An 18,888-nucleotide genomic window follows, 5' to 3' on the forward strand; every position below is an offset into this window, starting at 1 on the left:
GTTCTGTGTCAGATCTCAGTTGGCACAGACAATTCATTACCTCCTATCTTTATCAGATCACTCTCTCTCTCGTTCTCCCTTCCTCTCTCTCTGTCAGATTTTCCATGATGTGGCATATAAAGCTAAGGACCGCAGTGACCTGCTGGCTGGTATAGATGAGTTTCTGGATCAGGTAACCGTTCTGCCCCCCGGGGAGTGGGACCCTTCCATCCGCATCGAGCCCCCCAAGAGTGTCCCCTCTCAGGTAATGTGACTATGGTAATGTGACTGTGTTAATGTGACTGTGGTAATGTGACTGTGGTAATGTGACTGTGGTAATGTGACTGTGGTAATGTGACTGTGTTATTGTGGCTGTGGTAATTTGGCTGTGGTAACGTGGCTGTGGTAATGTGACTGTGTTAATGTGGCTGTGTTAATGTGGCTGTGGTAATGTGGCTGTGGTAATGTGACTATGGTAATGTGACTGTGTTAATGTGGCTGTGGTAATGTGGCTGTGGTAATGTGACTATGGTAATGTGACTGTGTTATTGTGGCTGTGGTAATGTGACTGCGGTAATGTGACTGTGTTAATGTGGCTGTGTTAATGTGGCTGTGGTAATGTGGCTGTGGTAATGTGGCTGTGGTAATGTGGCTGTGGTAATGTGGCTATGGTAATGTGGCTGTGGTAATGTGGCTGTGGCTATATTTTATGTATGGTTTAAGTGATCCATTAAACAATGTGGAGCAAACATGAGCACCAGTAGGCTAAATTTGTAATGGTTTGTGGCAAGGCTTTTTGTGATTGGGGTTCGAATTGTGCTGTTTGTTCCTGATTGGCTGATGTTGCTCATTGATAATTGTTTGAATGGTTGTGTGTGCAGGAGAAGCGGAAAATTCCAGGGATGCCCAATGGTACGACCTGCCCTGTGGAAGAGGAGTTTCACGCAGAACATCATGGTCCTGAGCTCCAGAGAACAGGGAGGTATGTTGCACTGAACAACAAACAGGTTAGGAGTTAGGCTTAGGTTTCTGCTGCTGGGGAACTCAATCAATGCATAAGAACAAGGATCTTGCCCACAGTATTGCTATTTCTAAATAAAAGTGAATTTATTGTCTAAATGGAGACAAACAAGCAATATTTTGTTCTTGTGACTTTGACTGAGTTACTTTTGTATTTAACTTTTTATTTTGCCTAATTGAGCGTTGAACTCATAAGGTGATGTATTGATATTGGTACTGCTCTCCTCCCACTCCTCCTCCCCCTCTCCTGTGTAGATTGTTTGGGGGTCTGATCCTGGACATTAAGCGGAAGGCTCCGTTCTATCTGAGTGACTACAAAGATGGGTTGAGTCTTCAGTGTGTTGCCTCCTTCCTCTTCCTCTACTGCGCCTGCATGTCCCCAGTCATCACCTTCGGAGGCCTGCTGGGGGAGGCTACGGAGGGACGCATTGTAAGAACACACACATCCAAATGGTGACCAACCACCACGATTTGGTCTTGTGTTGCAAAATTTGAAATGGTGTTTTTTACATTGGATAAAAGTAGAGACTCTCAGCTACAAAATGGTATATCATACACTGCAGTTGAGGAACAATGGGAAAGTAATTCTGCTTTGAAAGTTGATAAACTTGTAACCCCACTTTTGAGAAAATGGCCCTTGAATATTTTGGTACACCTACTGTAGAGCTCTTCTTTATCTACACCTATTCAGCATCATTCACACCCTCGTAAGCCTTAAACCCACCCATCTCTTTAAGGATTCACATGTGAGGCCATGTGCTAAACAGAGTGAGTAAGGTAGTGTAGTAAACAACCAAAGATGTCAAGACTAAAAGTGGTGAAAGTAGTAGCCTACAGAAAGGAAAACGCCAGGTAAAAATACACGTTTATCTGGTCCTTTGCTTATATCCTAATCTGATTTTGGTGTAGGTCATGTTGTTTTTCACATTACCGCCTCTGGTAAACACACACTATAAATCTAAGGTTATTTGTCACATGCACAGGACACAGTAAGTGTGAACATTACAGTGACATGGTTACTTGCATATTTGCATAGTAGCAATATCAAAAATAGAGTGTCTAGATAAAAATATTTTATAAATATTTTTTAATTATTATATGATGCTTACCCAGACACACTTGTCTAAACTGATGGCTCATGTGAAAGAAATGTAATCCGTAATCACCCCCAGACACACCTGGCTAACATGATGGGTCATGTAATCATCTGGCCAAGTGGAGTCTTTTGTTTAGACATGTAGCTAGCTAGCTAAACAATGAACCATAATCCCAATGAAATGAAATGCTGTAGTATGAATCTGCAGGTTGCTAAAGCTAACCAACTAGGTTCAATTTTATAACTAGGCCATAGGCTCTAACTAGCAATGCAAATGATTTCTGAGATACAAATAATATTACTACACAGATCATACACGTAACGTTAGCTAGCGTGCCAGCAAGCTAACACTAGCTATCTAACAGAATGTTTTAACTTGCAATAAAAAAAGTGACTTTCTGGCAAAATTAGAAACTTATAATATCTGAAAATGTAGCTAGAATCAAACCCGTATACATGGAGGAACTCTTCATGACAGACTGCAGGTTGCAAGATCAAATCCCTGAGCTGACAAGGTACAAATCTGTCGTTCTGCCCCTGAACAAGGCAGTTAACCCACTGTTCCTAGGCCGTCATTGAAAATAAGAATTTGTTCTAACTGACTTGCCTAGTTAAATAAAGGCAAAATAAAAAAGTAAGTTCTCCTCCTGTGTTATTTCCATTTTGTTTGTGGCTACAGCTTGTCTGGCCTGTTATGTCAAGTCACTCCATTTCATACGGACCATTTGAAAAAAGTAGTTTGATAGCGCCTGCTATATTTAGGGCAGCAAAGTTATTGAGAGCAGTAGCAGCACTTTTGCAGTTGTCCATGGCTAACGTTATATCTTTATAACATATACTGAGGAGCTCATGCTATAAACAGAAGCAAGCTACATGGCAGACCAATCCAAACCCATCTCTCGGTATGTCCAGCCCAGCCATTATCTCAGCAAATCATGGCTATCAGGAAGGTTCCTGTCTTTTCCATGGCTAAACCAACTAGGCTTGTAATTTAATAATTGTATTCGTATTTACAGATGGTATAAAAGTTTGTTATTAAGACATATCAAAGTCCATATGTTCACGAAGGCATTTCTGCAACAACAAAAAACATTTTGACAAACAACAAAAAAATTATGTTCAAATGACTATCCTGTGAAGTAGTGACATGCTACATACGCCTAGGTTCCTGAAACGGGTCACAAATATGTTCACACACACTCACAGACCCCTGCACTAGTGGTGCACGGGTCAGCTGTTTGTTCGCCTGCCCGCCATTGCTAATAACCTATCTGCAAATGTGCAACTATATGTGATAAAGTGAAAATCTGAGGCCCACACCCGGCCCTAAGCTGCTAATATAGAAAATGCACTGTAGGCTACAGTCAGAATCGGAGGGACGTTTTGTTATAGCCTGAATGAAAAATGTTTTATGTTTTAAGAAATGTTTACAAATTAATAAAAAATTAAAAGCTGAAATGTCTTGAATCAGTAATTAGTCAACCCCTTTGTAATGGCAAGACTAAATTAGTTCAGGAGTAAAAATGACCTTAAATCACATACAGTGCATTAGTAAAGTATTCAGACCCCTTGATCTTTTCCACATCAATCTACACACAATATCCCATAATGACAAAGCAAAAACAGGTTTTTAGAAATGTTTGCAAATTTATTAAAGTAAATAAATTGAAATATAACATTTACATAAATATTCAGACCCTTTTAGTCAGTACTTTGATGAAGCACCTTTGGCAGCGATTAATGCCTCGTCTTCTTGGGTATGACGCTACAAGCTTGGCACACCTGTATTTGGGAGTTTCTCTGTCACGAACCGGCTCAAAGCCCGTAACAAAGGGAGACAACGTGGAGATAAGGAGTAGCAAAATATATATTTATTAACTAAAGCAACTAAGTATAATATACAATGGTGTGTGTAATCAGTAATCAGTAGTGTAAGTGAGTGTTTTGTATGCATGAATGTGATAATGCAGGGTGATGAAAGGTGCCAAAGCAAACAAACAAAAGGCCACCAAGAACCACAACACAATCTACAAAAGGTGTCTGCATGGAGAGAGTCTCTTCCATGAATGTGGAAGAGGCTATTTATCCTGGGAGACACCTGGCCCAGGTGTTTCCCATGTAGCTGACGACCCTCTCAACTCCGCCCACCGGCATCCTAATAAGGAAACAAGAACAAAGACAGAATACGGCAGACAGAGTGGGAGGGTCGTCACATCTCCCATTCTTCTCTGCAGACCCTCTCAAGCTCTGTCAGGTTGGATGGGAGCTGCACAGCTATTTTCAGGTCTCTCCAGAGATGTTAGATCGAGTTCAAGTCCGGTCTCTGGCTGGGCCACTCAAGGACATTCAGAGACTTGTCCCGAAGCCACTCCTGCGTTACCTTGGCTGTGTGTTTAGGGTCATTGCCTTCACCCCATTCTGAGGTCCTGGGCACTCTGGAGCAGGTTTTCATCAAGGATCTCTCTGTCCTTTGCTCCATTCATCTTTCCCTCAATGCTTACTAGTCTCCCAGTCCCAACATGTACCAAAGAAATTAACTTCATGTCCTGAATACAAAGTGTTATGTTTGATGCAAATTCAACACAACACATCACTGAGTGCCACTGTTCATATTTTCAATCATGGTGGTGGCTTCATCATGTTATGAGAATGCTTGTCATCGGCAAGGACTAGAGTTTTATTTTGGATAAAAAGAAACGGAATAGAACCTGGTTCTGTCTGCTTTCCTATATAAACCCTTGCTCACCAGAATAATGTCATAAATGGAAAGAATTAAAGTTCTTTCCAAGTCATCTCTGTTTCTTTCGCAGAGCAAAGATGTTCAGGGACCAGAGAGAAAATACAATAACTCAACAAAACAAAAAAACGGGACATTTTCTGTGCAAAAATAAAAAGCTGTGAAAACGACCCAACATGTTTCTCCTGATAAGATTTCAGTTCGGCTTGGATGCATATTTTATGTGGTTGAAATACTATCAGCTTTTATGATGCTGATAAAGATAGCAGCTCTACAGATGGTATCTAACTGCGCATTCGTATTCTCTCAAGATGCTGAAAGAAAGAAATACAATTTCTCCACTCCTGTTCCCAGATTCAAAATATGCCCTACATTTGTTGTATAATTTCACTGCAAGAAATGCTTAATTCTGCAGGAGTTATTATTAGGATATGTGAGAGGTTATAGTTATAGACCTACAGTCAGGGTCCAGGTTTTAGTTTCCATTTAATCCATCTAAACAGTAGACTACAGTTCCCTTGACATGTCATAGGCCTATTTCAAGTCTTGTGACTGTGGAATTTGTATAGCGCCTCACAATCATCAAACATAACATAACCAGTCAGCACTGCTATCATCCTCTTTTACCACTTCACCAAATCATTTCTAAACATTTATTTTATGGCCCTCCCTTCTCTTTATTTCAATTTATTTCTATTTTGCAGCTTTTCTCTTATTGAATTCGACTCTGACATTGTCTGTTTTGCCTCTGTGGATCGACATTAACTTTTTTCTACCTGTTACCAAAAGCTTTTGGCGATTGGCATGTAGGCTATTTGACTATCGTACAGTTAGGACCAAAAGCTTAGGCTTATGCACAAGTACCAGATAGCCTAAAATAATGAAGGAAAAACCTCAATGTTTCATATATAAATTGTACAAGAAGGATATATATTCACTCAGCTTCCCTTCAACCACACAGTATTGAATGACTCTAAACCGTGCATCACTATCACACACACTCATGTACAGTCAGATTAAATCAAAATCAAATATATATGCATGCACGCACACACATACACTCTCACACACCAACATTCTCACTCACACCCTTTTGTCTTGCTTACGTGTGTGTGTGTGTGTGTGTGTGTGTGGGTGTGTATCTCAGAGTGCCATTGAGTCTCTGCTGGGAGCATCCATGACAGGAGTGGCCTACTCTCTGTTTGCTGGTCAGCCTCTCACCATCCTGGGTAGCACAGGCCCTGTCCTCGTCTTTGAGAAGATCCTCTTCAAGTTCTGCAAGTCAGTACATTCTCTTCATTATATTCATGTGTTATTATGTTCTATAATTAGGGCCTGACTGTTAATATTTTCTCTGACTGTCTCCCAACCCCCCTCCCTCTCTCAGGGACTATGACCTGTCCTACCTGTCTCTGAGGACCTGTATCGGCCTGTGGACGGCCTTCCTGTGTCTCGTCCTGGTGGCCACAGATGCCAGCTCCCTGGTCTGCTACATCACCCGCTTCACAGAAGAAGCCTTTGCTTCCCTTATCTGCATCATCTTCATTTACGAGGCTCTGGAGAAGCTCATCCACCTGGGGGAACACTACCCCATCAACACCCACAGCGACCTGGACAAGCTCACACTGGCATAGTGAGGACCATACACCTTCCTGTTTCTACCTTTTTCTGTTTCTGTCTTTATCTGTTTCTTACTTTATTTCCATTTTCTCATTTTGTGTAATTTAGTCCCTTTGAATTATTTCTACTATGTGTGTGAGAGTATACTTAAGAGTATGTTTTCTGTGGCTGAAGTGAATTCAATTGAGTATATCTCTCTCTGTAGCTGTCGGTGTGCAGAGCCTGATAACCCCAGTAATACAACCCTGGAGCTATGGAGTCAGAAAAACATCACTGCTTCTACTGTGCCTTGGGCCAACCTTACTGTCAAGGTAACTCAGCCGACACACTCCCACACAAACACACACAATCACAGGGACGGATTAATGCAGGGGCTTACCAGAGCTGAAGCCCCTGGTCCCAGGCTCATGTGGGGCCCAAAAGGCAGCAAAAATAAATAAATAAAAGTATGATTAAAATAATTAAGGAAATATATAATCTATATATTATATATGTAGTATATATTTTATAATGTTTCACTGCGACCACAGGAAGACTCAATGACTGTAGTCAGCCAGCTGCTGCCTGCTGCCTCTCCGTTAATCATCAGATGGGGGGAGGAGAGGAGGTAGGGGGCCCACGAGGATAACTGGGGGTTGATTGGGTAACTGATTAATAAAAACAATTCAAATTAACTACATAATAAATAAATGTGACTGGTCAATTATATGATTCAGGGGCTGGGCCCAAGCCTGTAGGGGGCACTAGAGGCAAAACAAAATGTATATATAAAAAAATATATATTCTGTTCAAAATAGACCAGACAGCATAATTTAGCCACAAAGGGTTAACAGTTAATGAAAAAATAACTGTGGATTACGTTTTATGACATAAATACAGGTCTCTGCCAAAATGAAGGAAACCCCAACATAAAGGTCTTCAAAGGGTGTTGGGCACCATGATCTGCCAGAACAGCTACAATGCTCCTTGGCATAGATTCTACAAGTGGCCCTAAACCATGCCAGGAAAATGCACTGCACACCGTAACATATACTTTGTATCCTTTGTTTACCCAAGTATTTCCTTTATTTGGTTATTTTGTCCCATCGCTGTAACGCCCGTACAGACTCGGGAGAGGCAAAGGTCAAGAGCCATGTGTCCTCCGAAACACGACCCTGCCAAGCTGCACTGCTTCTTGACATACTGCTCTCTTAACCTGGAAGCCAGCCGCACCAATGTGTCAGAGGAACACTGTACAGCTGGCGACCAAAGTCTGTGTGCATTAGGAGGGCCAAACCCTCCCCTAACCCGGATGACGCTGTGCCAATTGTGCACCGCCTCATGGGTCTCCCAGTCACGGCCATCTGCGACACAGCTTGGGACCGAACCCGGGTCTGTAGTGACTCCTCAAGCACTGGGACGCAGTGCCTTAGACCGCTGCGCCACTCGGGAGGCCCTCTATTTGATCATTGTATCACTACCCCACCTTACGAAGAAATACTTGTAAACAAGCATACACCAAAGTGTTAGGTAGGGGGCTGTCTGCTAGACATACCAATGCAACAAACAACAAATACCGTTTGGGGGAGATGCTATATGAGATACTGCACACATTTTGAGCGGCTGTCTTTATGTATCCTTTCGCAGAGGAAATATCGTAGCCTATGAGGTCCATCTGAGGTGTGATGATTGCTGGTTGAAAACTTAACCCAATGCCCCACCGGGATGACTTAAAATATAGTCAGCCCTGGGTTTAGTAAGAGACTACTATACATGTCTAAGAAGATAGTGCCCGGTCAAATCGCGGCTATATCCCACTCATGTTGCTGTCTAGCTATTCTGATGTTTCAGCCACCAGGTGCAGATCATATTTAGATTCAGTAGAATCAGAGACAATGTGTCAGTAGTGTAAGCTATGTCAGATGTTGTCCAGGGGAGACTAGAATCAGCAATGGTGGGTCTGGGACGTGAACCCAAAACAGTTGCAGTGCTGTCTGAGCTATTCTTCTATGTTGTTTTGTGTGTTTGTTGATCTTCAGGAGTGCATAGATCTGCAAGGCCACTTTGTGGGTACAGCTTGTGGACACCATGGCCCCTACACCCCTGACGTACTCTTCTGGTCGGCCATCCTCTTCTTCGCCACTGTCTTCATGTCAGCGTTCCTCAAAGAGTGTAAGACCAGCCGATATTTCCCCACCAGGGTAAGACATTACAAAACTGTGTAAATGAATGAAGCTCAATCTGAAATAGATTCCAATGCTATGGTTGTGGCATTTGTGTTTGGAAGGGAAGAGGCTACAGGGTTAATTGTTCTATATGCTGGTTCGTCTAGACCTATGTTTTTCTGCCTGAGTTTTAGTAGACAATTTTGTGTTGTTGCATCATCGAAGATCCCTTCCTGCTTTGTTCAGGTGCGGTCCATGATCAGTGACTTTGCGGTCTTTATCACCATTGTATTTATGGTCATGCTTGACTTCCTGATTGGAATCCCCTCGCAGAAGCTGCAGGTGCCCAGCAACTTTAAGGTAGGATGAAAAGATCACTGTTTTATATGTGATAGGTGGTTTATAAACGATCCATTCCGTACCCTGCTATCTCAGATATTTTATTTTTTGTCTCTGTCTGTTCTACTAACTAGCCCACCCGAGATGACCGTGGTTGGTTGATCAACCCGATAGGTCGAAACCCGTGGTGGACAGTCCTGGCTGCCTCCATCCCTGCTCTGCTCTGCACCATCCTCATCTTCATGGACCAACAGATCACCGCTGTCATCATCAACCGCAAGGAGCACAAACTACTGGTGAGAGGAAGACAAGTCTGTATTTATTGGTCCCAAATATTATTTTACTAAGGACTGGGATGCCGTCACACTGTTGGAGGTATGGCAATGCAAGACTACACTGTGGCCATTGCCCAATAGTGAGTCAGAAGGAACTTGTTCTTAATGCAGCTTTGTTCTGAGGGCACAAGTCAGAATTTGAGTTAAGGTTTTGTTGGTCGATCTGTATGATTTTTCATGTGTTATTCATGTATTTCCCCTTCCCCTTACAGAAGGGCTGTGGCTATCACCTGGACCTGCTGATGGTGGGGGTGATGCTGGCTGTGTGCTCCATTATGGGCCTGCCCTGGTTCGTGGCAGCCACCGTGCTCTCCATCTCCCACGTCAACAGCCTGAAACTGGAGTCAGAGAGCTCGGCCCCCGGGGAACAGCCCCGCTTCCTGGGCATCAGAGAGCAGAGGCTCACAGGCCTGGTCATCTTCCTACTGATGGGCCTCTCTGTCTTCATGACTGGGGCTCTGCAGTTCATTCCCATGCCTGTCCTGTATGGAGTATTTCTCTACATGGGAGCCTCGTCTTTGAGGGGGATACAGGTAATATCTTACAAAGCATGCACTTCTACAGCAGCAACACATACACACACACACACACACATTTGTTGCCATTATAAGTCACTGTCATACAATTCCAATGTTATATTCTTTCCTCTCTCAGTTTTTTGACCGTCTAAAGTTATTTGGTATGCCAGCCAAGCACCAGCCAGACTTCATCTACCTGAGACACGTTCCCCTGAGGAAGGTGCACCTGTTCACCATCACCCAGCTCACCTGCCTGGCCCTGCTCTGGATCATTAAAACCTCCAAGGCTGCCATTGTCTTCCCCATGATGGTAACAATTACACTATGGCACAGAGTATATCAGTACTGTGGTATTGCTTCTTCTAAACCTATTTATCCCAGTAGGTCCCATTGAACAAGAATGGTATTCGCTTTGGGAATCTCTGTGTAAATGGCTGAAAGTATTTTGTCGTATCATTGTATTGAATGTCATACATGTGAAATATCATATCTGGCAATATATGTGTGTGTGTGTGTGTGTGTGTGTGTGTGTGTGTGTGTGTTGTGTAGGTTCTGGCTCTAGTGTTCATCCGTAAGTTGTTGGACCTTTGCTTCACTAAGAGGGAGCTGAGTTACCTGGATGACATAATGCCTGAGAGCAAGAAGAAACAACTGCATGACGCCTCCAAGAATGTTGACATTGAGGTACTCCATCTATTTACAGTATGATTACAGTATGCTTTGATCCCATAGCATTCAACACAACTGCTTTTGGAACATGGAGGTCAACGTTGCTTTGTCACCACTAGAGGCAGTGTTGTATGGGGTATGGTGTATTATTTGACAAAAGGCTGAAATACACGACACAATTGTTGTCGGGTGTACTGGCTCTATCCATCGGAGAATCTCTCCCATTTAACGATTTAGTCAAGCTAAATTATTGTGAAATAGTACATACACCTCGCAGAACCTCCGATTAGACAATCGGGACAGAATTTGCATATATTTGCTAGGCATGGAGGAAGATGCTGTGTGCTTTTATCTGGATTGCTGTCAGGGGTGTAGTGCAGCCGGTATGCAGTGGAACGATGCTTCTCCACTTCTCAGAATGGTGCTTGTTTAATAAAGTTTAGACTAAAGTTGAATCTCACAAGATCTCTTAATGATTCATTAGTATTTTACATAACAAACCATAGTAAAACGTTACGCTCTACTGCCAAGTAATTAGGCTACTTGTGACATCTTATTATGATTGTGCTGAATAGTCGCATTTATTTTCTCATGCGGCCAGAACTCAACAATGCACACCACTAGGCTTAATATGCTCTGATTGAAACAAAATACAAGTGGAAGTATAGCTTCTTAAACACCCTCTGCTCTAAAATGTGATTAAACAGTAGTTAGGTTGCTAAGCCTACATCATTCAAGAAGAAGATCGAAACACATATTCCCCTGAAACTGATTGGGATCAAATGGTTGGCATGCAGCATGGACATTTCACCTGTAAAAGGTGAAGAATTATCATTCACGATTGACAGTGATGATGGCCTAAAATGTATAATAAGGTAGGCTTAATGAGGTGTTTTAGGATTTTAAAACTAGAAACATTTCTTTGAGACACTGTGTAGGCAAGTTAATTGTTACATTTTGGATGATGCATTGTAGGCTATGTATATTCAAAAATGATATTCTACAACAGGCTACATTTCGGAACCAAATTTCATTGAGAAATGATGACGTAATAAATAAATAAAATAGCACTACATCCCTGATTGTTATGTGCCAAAAAGCAAAAGCAAACAAACAAAAGCAAGAATGAAGCAAATTTTGGCATGCAACTGGTTACGGAAAAGAGGACAATATGGAGTGTTGATTTTGCAGAAAGAGCTTGGGGTAAGAACACATTTAAATGTGACTTGTAACTTATCCCAGCAGACCAGCTAGCTTGTGTGTGTGTATGTGTGTGTATGTCTTTGTGTGTGTGATGAACTTGTGAGTAGCTGATTGGCTAACAGTGGGACATGCCTTGCATCTGCTCTGAGCATTGTTCACACTTGGCCGATTTGAGGCTGAATATATTCAACATTTGAAATTATCATGATGCCAAGCGCACAGGAGCCTGTCTGTGACAGCCATCAACCACAAATCAGGTATGTGTTTACACTTTACGGGCTGTGGCGGTACGTTTTACACCAGGTTTGCTACGGTTTCTCGGCAGCCCGTAGATCGGGTTAAAAACATGTATTGTCCGCCAACCCTAACACTCTTTCTGCTACAGATGTAGGATCTTAATTTGATCACCCTGTTACAGGTAAACTGCAATGCAGGAAATGTTTTACTTGTAGTGTATTTACTGTTTAAAATGGCTTCTGACGTATGTATTTCCACTTAGAAAATGTTCCCTTACGAAAAAATGGATCAACCTCTAATTAATGTTCATAAATGATAATTCACATAATAATTCACATTTCCTGTTGCTGCAGGATCAATTTCCTGCTGTAGCAAACTGTCTCTAATTAAGATCTTACATCTGTACCTGACATGCACATATCATCACTATATTCTTCTGTGTGTGTGTGTGTGTGCGCATGTGTGTGTGTGTGCAGCAGGATGAGGAGATTCTGGGTACAGCAGTAGAGGATAAGACCTCAGTCCATATCCCCATGGAGAGCAGCAAGCTCCTGCAGTTCCCCAAAACACACGACCCCAGGTAACACAGACACACACTTCTGAAGAGACACATACACACACTTACAGACGCTCACACGCACATACACACACACTTGCATATGAACACGTACACCCTTATGAAGACACACACACTTACCTACGAACACACATACGTGATGGTCGAGATAGCTTAGGCAGTCGCTACTGGGCGCTAGATCTGCACTATCGTCTAGGATTGATGTGCATTCCTGGTAATAAATCAAATCTAATTTTATTTGTCACATGCTTCGTAAACAACAAGTGCAGACTAACAGTGAAATGCTTACTTCCCAACAATGCTGAGAGAAAAAAAGAGAAATAGTAGTGTATTTGGTCATTTAGCAGTCTTATGGCTTTGGGGTAGAAGCCGTTCAGGGTCCTGTTGGTGCCAGACCTTTGCCGTGCGGTAGCAGAGAGAACAGTCAATGACATGGAAGGGCTGGGATCTGACAGTTTTTTGGGCCTTCCTCTGACACCGCCTGGTACAGAGGTTTTGGATGGCAGCTGTAGAACTTGGTGCAGCTGTAGATGGTGCAGATGTATAACGTATTGAAGATTTGAGGGCCCATGCTGAATCTTTTCAGTCTCCTTAGGGGGAAGAGGCGTTGTCGTGCACTTTTCATGACTCTGTTGATGTGTGTGGACCATGATGTGGACACAGGAACTTGAAGCTCTCGATCTGCTCCACAACAGCCCTGTTGATGTGGATGCGGATGTGCTCAGCCCTCTGAGAGGTTGATGTCCTGGCACCACACAGCCAGGTCTCTGACCTCCTCCCTGTGGGCTGTCTCATTGTTGCAGGTGATCTGGTTGACCACCGTCAATCACCACCTTCCGGAGACACTTGAAACCCCACCTCTTTAAGGAATACCTAGGATAGGTTAAGTAATCCCTCTCACCCCACCCCCCCTAAGTTTTAGATGCACTATTGTTAAGTGACTGTCCCACTGGATGTCATAAGGTGAATGCACCAATTTGTAAGTCGCTCTGGATAAGAGCGTCTGCTAAATGACTTAAATGTAAATGTAAATGTGTTGTCTGCAAACTTAATGATGGTGTTGGAATCCTGCACAGCCACGTAGTCGTGGGCGAAAAGGGAATACACTTGTGCGTGTGCAAAAGCATCATTTCCCTCCTTAACTATCTTTAACTGTCCCGTCAACATTTTCGTAATTTCGGATGTTGCACACCCTTGGCTAAACGTGGTTGTTAAGGAGGGAAATCATGCCTTTGCATCCTGGATGGAGGATGCTTTATGTACTAGCCAGTGCACAGAGAAGTGTATTACCGGGAATGCACATCAATCCTAGTTGATAGTGTAGATCTAACACCCACTATTGGCTGCCTAGGCTATGACATCTAGTGGACAGGTAAGTCTTGATTCATGTCTTTGCTCACTGTCTGTATGTGGTGTCTTTTGATGGTACAGTAGAGGTTTCTTCATTGCACCGCTTGTTGATTACTAACCCCCTCAGACTCCACCCTCCCCTTCTTCCCACCCCCTCTGACCTCTGACCCATTGCTTTAACACCTTCCTCCCCAGGTGTGACCCTTCTGATATTAACATATCTGATGAGATGTCTAAAACCACCGTATGGAAATCCCTCAACGCCAACCAAAAGGACAGTCGCATGGGGGCTGCTAAGAAGGCAAGGCCCCATCCCTCTCTGCCTCTTTATTTTTCTACCTTTCTCTCACAGTCAGTTTTTTTTTAAACCTTTATTTAACTAGGCAAGTCAGTTAATAATTGTATTTTATTTACAATGACAGCCTACTGGGAAACAGTGGTTTAACTGCCTTTTTCAGGCGCAGAATGACAGATTTTTTGCCCTGTCAGCTCTGGGATTCAATCCAGCAACCTTTCAGTTACTGGCCCAACGCTCTAACCATTAGGCTACCTGCCGCCCCTGTCTGGTGCATTGCATGTCTCCATTTTGCCCACTGAGGTTACTATCTCTCTGTTTTCTCAAATCTCTCCTCTCCTACTTGCATTTTATAGAATCAGTTGTTTGAGTTCTTAATATTATGATAGAAGTGAGAAATTGGATCTCCCTCAAACTGGATTTGCCATGGTATATTATTAACCATGTCTCTCTGCTCTCTATCTTTCTCATTCCTTACTTCCCTCTGTGTGTGTGTGTGTGTGTGTGTGTGTGTGTGTGTGTGTGTGTGTGTGTGTGTGTGTGTGTGTGTGTGTGTGTGTGTGTGTGTGTGTGTGTGTGTGTGTGTGTGTGTGTGTGTGTGTGTGTGTGTGTGTGTGTGTGTGTGTGTGTGTGTGTGTGTGTGTGTGTGTGTGTGCATCTCTCTAAAGGATTGAAATTGAAGGTCTGGAATTTATAGATCAGTGAGAGTGGAACCAGATGACTACAGAGGCTGTGAGCTACACTTCAATAAGCCAGACCCATAGGTCATAGAGCATTTCTAATGCCCCTTGTGTTTTGGCTCACACACATCTTTAACCGAAACACCTCCTCTACAATACCGGGACCCCAAGATTCCTAACGGCTGCTCTCATACACCCCCAACACACACACATTCCCTCAAAACAACCAGAACCACAACAACAGTAACAACAACAACAAACCTTCAGAACAGCCATGCTGTGTCTATGAGAATGCTCCTTCAAACCCAAACCAGGTTATTTTTTAAATCACAGACTCTACTAGTATGTTATCTTTACTTTAAAGAGTTGGTCTTTTTCTTTACTGTACCATAAGTGTGTTTTCTATAACGTGGTGTTCTTGTCAAAATTATTTTAAAATTCTAAAGTATATTATTGGATCAATAATGTAGAGATATTTAACTTTGGACATAAAATCGGTGTCTGTTTTTGTGCAACGTACGATATGATAATATTGCTAGAAGAGACCGTACTTCAGTTCAACCAGTGAAATCAATAATTTGATTAGGCGCTATAATAATCTGTTACCTTTGTGGATATATCTGTGTTAAATATAACTGTTCAGATTGGAAGCTCCTGTACAGAATGTATGTGATCTTCTGTTTCTGTCCATGTGTTTTACCTCAGTCGACCTCTTTGGAATTGGGAACTCTTGTCAGGCAGTATGGGTAGGACCTTAAGCTTTTCCAGATCATGTAATCTGGGTTGTTCCTGATCAGGTCACATGGTCAGGAACAACACACAGCGCCTAAGTATGGGTAACACTGTAAAATGTTAGAAGCCAGAGGAGAGTAGCAGTGGAGCCTAGAGTAGTACAGGACCACACCTAGAAATGACTCACCCAAATGGCCAGAATACACACCTTTTGACTGTGTGTGTGCATTTCTGAGAGAGTTTAATATATGGGCATCCATAATTCATCGGCAAAACCAATATGAGCAATAAATTATCCCAAATGAATGGCCCTGTGCAGAAGATCTATCTACCACTGAATCTACCTACACTAAACACACTTACTGGACCTGATTGTGGATGTTTCAATGACCTCCAAGTTTTGAGGACATTTCATTGAATTGATAAACCTGTCCATTTCTTCTCAAAGGTGCATCATTCCTCCTTACTCTACTCTCTTCTGTTGATTACTGATCTCAGATCTGTAATTATATTAAGGAATGAAGGAAGGATGTATTTGAACAGCACCCTAATCCAGTAAATTGGGACCACATCCCTTACTGTGATGTGTGCTCTTTGCTCCCAGACTAGTGCCAGTTGGGAGGCGAGAAAACATACTGGCACAGTATTCCTCAATAACATAAAATGAATTTGTAGTTGCACATTGTATAGATATAGTATATATAATATATGTTTTATTTTCAAGAAACTGAGTAAGAGATTATGTATGACAGTAATTTATTTTAGAATATGAATGTTAAAACGGCCACTTTCTGTATATAGTGTAATAAATGGGACAATGTGCTAACAGGAAGCCTAAGGAATGCAGCACAGAAAGCATCTAAATACTAATGTAAGAAGAATGACTCCACGAGAATATATCCTCCCATGTTTACAAGATGTCTCCCACCACTAAATCCAACTGCCTACGACTGAGAAACTTCAGGAATGTGTCCAAAATGATGATAATTGTAATTTTGATGATGATTGTCATGATCATTATCATTTCTATACATCCCCATGGCTATTGCCAAGGTGGCTTTAAGTACAGTCTACATGCAGTAATAATACCCGTACAAAGATCATGAGAGATACAGCATCTTGCTTCAGATAAAGCCATGATTGTTTGTCAATAGTCATCTTGACATGGATCACCCAATGGGTTCAATATACTACATTCCTCTTTTTTCCAAACCTGATGGAAATACTAATGGATGGAATGTAAGAAACATTGTACTGAGGAGTAACTAGGAAATATTGTATTGTTTTTGATACAATGTGGTGATGTTTTGCCTCTGTGTTATACCTCTCAACTTCCATTTAAATCATCCAATAATTTTGTTTCTTTGTCCCAGACAACAGTATGAAATGGCTTTGAGAATAAGTAAAAGTACAGTGTGACACAAACACAACAAAATATGAGAATTCAAACAATATAAAACAGCAACAGTCAAACACTTAAAAAAGCCAAACTTGAAATACACAAACCACAAAACATACAGTGAAAGCAGAACATACATTTAGAGAAAGAAACAAAACTCAAAATGTGATTTAAAAGGCTTTCCTGTGTTTATATATATTTCCACATTACTAGGTTTGATAATGATACTATGATAATAAACCTTTTAGTGTATGAACTGTTTGAGAAGACCGCCAGAAATTCCAGCCTGTTTTGATGGGCGGAGTTTTAGCCTGCCTGGTGACGTTAATAGACCAATAAGAAAGATTGTTTTAAATCTCTGACAATAACAGCTCGTTTTCAGTTTTCCCTTCCCCACCCAGACCGCTCCCAGACAGTCCAAGCAAAATTCTTGCTTGAGAAATTGCTTTTTGCTATTTTCACAATTTTAATTGTAAACAATCACAGCAAGTTCCTTAATTGACCCGTAACTAAGCCCCACCCCAGAATGTTGGGAAATCAATCACAGTGCTCAAATGGATAGCTCACGTTTCAAACACATGAAAGCCAATGAGAGCTATGGCAAAACTGAGAGTTTCATCAAAATGTAACTAAATTGTTTCAATGGCTAAATAACAATGCACCAGGGTTACTTGCTACTGTGATTCATGCAACGCAGAGCCAGTTGGAGTATTTTTAAAATCCTAATTATACTTTTCTTACATTGTTTGCTAGCTCAGCTGGTTAGCTAGCACTCAGTCTCATTGACCGCCAAACATTGCTAACACTAGCTAGCCACTTATTATAACTTGATTCTCAAAATGTATGTTAGCTAGCTAAGTTATCTATATTATGAATACAACTATAATCTGCTGTTGACATCAGGATTCGACTTGAGATAACTAGTTAGCTCCAAAAGTAGTTATAGTAGTAGCTTTGACTGCATGACAGTGCATTCAGAGCCATCCAATCTTCCACAAACTTATCGTAATTGTACCAGATTCCCATGAAGCAATTGTAATGACAGTCCACCGCAATAATTTATTGTGTATTAAAAACACAGTTTAAGATTGTTGTGAGTGGTTTCTCCAGTAATTTGACTGGGCAATGGAGCGTCCTGGGAAAATGTTGTCATAGGTTGCAACAGTAACCAAGGGGGTCCGGGCTTAGCAAAGGGTCAATTGTTACCTAGAAATGATTTGATATTGAGATACAAATGGCTGCATTGGACCTGTAAGCAAGCAGAACTACTGTACATCCACACACTGTTAGTGGATGTGCTCTCAGAAAAGACTTGAATAATTCAGCAAAGCAATCTTAAAAATGACATGATTCGTTTTATGTGATTGAGAAATAAAAAAAATTGATTCAAACAATGTGTTCTTCAATGTATACAGTGCCTTCAGAAAGTATTCATACACCTTGACTTATTCTACATTTTGCTGTGTTACAGCCTGAGTTCAAAATTGATTAAATATTTTTTTTTGTCAACCATCTACACACAAAACCTCATAATGACAAAGTGAAGCCATATTTCTTTTTTTGAAATTTAGCAAATGTATTGAAAATAATGTACAGAACTATCTAATTTACATAAGTATTCACAACCCTGAGTCAATACATGTTAGAATACATGTTAGAATCAACTTTGGCAGTGATTACAGCTTTAAGTCTTTTTGCATTAGTCTTAGCTTTGCACACCTGTATTGTACAATATTTGCACATTATTATTTTTGGATTTATGTAAGCTCTGTCAAGTTGGTTGTTGATCATTGCTAGACAGCCATTTTCAAATCTTGCCATAGATTTTTAAGCCAGTTTAAGTCAAAACTGTAACTAGGCCACTCAGGAACATTCAATGTCATCTTGGTAAGCAACTCCATTGTAGATTTGGCCTTGTGTTTTAGGTTATTGTCCTGCTGAAAGTTTTTTTATTTTTT

The 18,888-nt window shown here is 41.5% G+C and overlaps 1 protein-coding gene and 1 non-coding gene across 4 annotated transcripts in view; both read left to right on the top strand.

Annotated features, from left to right (window-relative positions):
• slc4a8 (solute carrier family 4 member 8) overlaps positions 1 to 18,461 on the top strand; it is a 54,600-nt gene extending 36,139 nt beyond the window's left edge. The window contains exons 10-24 of one of the 3 annotated variants that reach the window (XM_046342262.1): positions 98 to 244; positions 861 to 961; positions 1,255 to 1,429; positions 5,980 to 6,113; positions 6,220 to 6,465; positions 6,658 to 6,763; positions 8,471 to 8,632; positions 8,843 to 8,956; positions 9,070 to 9,231; positions 9,483 to 9,803; positions 9,925 to 10,098; positions 10,338 to 10,472; positions 12,377 to 12,477; positions 14,020 to 14,125; positions 14,788 to 18,461. In XM_046342262.1, the coding sequence (XP_046198218.1) occupies positions 98 to 244; positions 861 to 961; positions 1,255 to 1,429; positions 5,980 to 6,113; positions 6,220 to 6,465; positions 6,658 to 6,763; positions 8,471 to 8,632; positions 8,843 to 8,956; positions 9,070 to 9,231; positions 9,483 to 9,803; positions 9,925 to 10,098; positions 10,338 to 10,472; positions 12,377 to 12,477; positions 14,020 to 14,125; positions 14,788 to 14,793 (2,190 nt within the window). In that variant the 3' untranslated portion in view covers positions 14,794 to 18,461. Of the gene's footprint in view, positions 1 to 97; positions 245 to 860; positions 962 to 1,254; positions 1,430 to 5,979; positions 6,114 to 6,219; positions 6,466 to 6,657; positions 6,764 to 8,470; positions 8,633 to 8,842; positions 8,957 to 9,069; positions 9,232 to 9,482; positions 9,804 to 9,924; positions 10,099 to 10,337; positions 10,473 to 12,373; positions 12,478 to 14,019; positions 14,126 to 14,787 lie in introns of all 3 variants that reach the window. The other 2 variants (XM_046342261.1, XM_046342263.1) reach the window with 2 other exon arrangements.
• Positions 8,067 to 8,210, top strand: LOC124032461. The gene has a single exon (XR_006838279.1). It is a non-coding gene; the product is annotated as a U4 spliceosomal RNA (small nuclear RNA).
• Positions 18,462 to 18,888: the final 427 nt, after the last annotated feature.

This window comes from Oncorhynchus gorbuscha, linkage group LG03 (genome assembly GCF_021184085.1).
Source record: "Oncorhynchus gorbuscha isolate QuinsamMale2020 ecotype Even-year linkage group LG03, OgorEven_v1.0, whole genome shotgun sequence".
In the NCBI taxonomy this organism is placed as follows: Eukaryota; Metazoa; Chordata; class Actinopteri; order Salmoniformes; family Salmonidae; genus Oncorhynchus; species Oncorhynchus gorbuscha.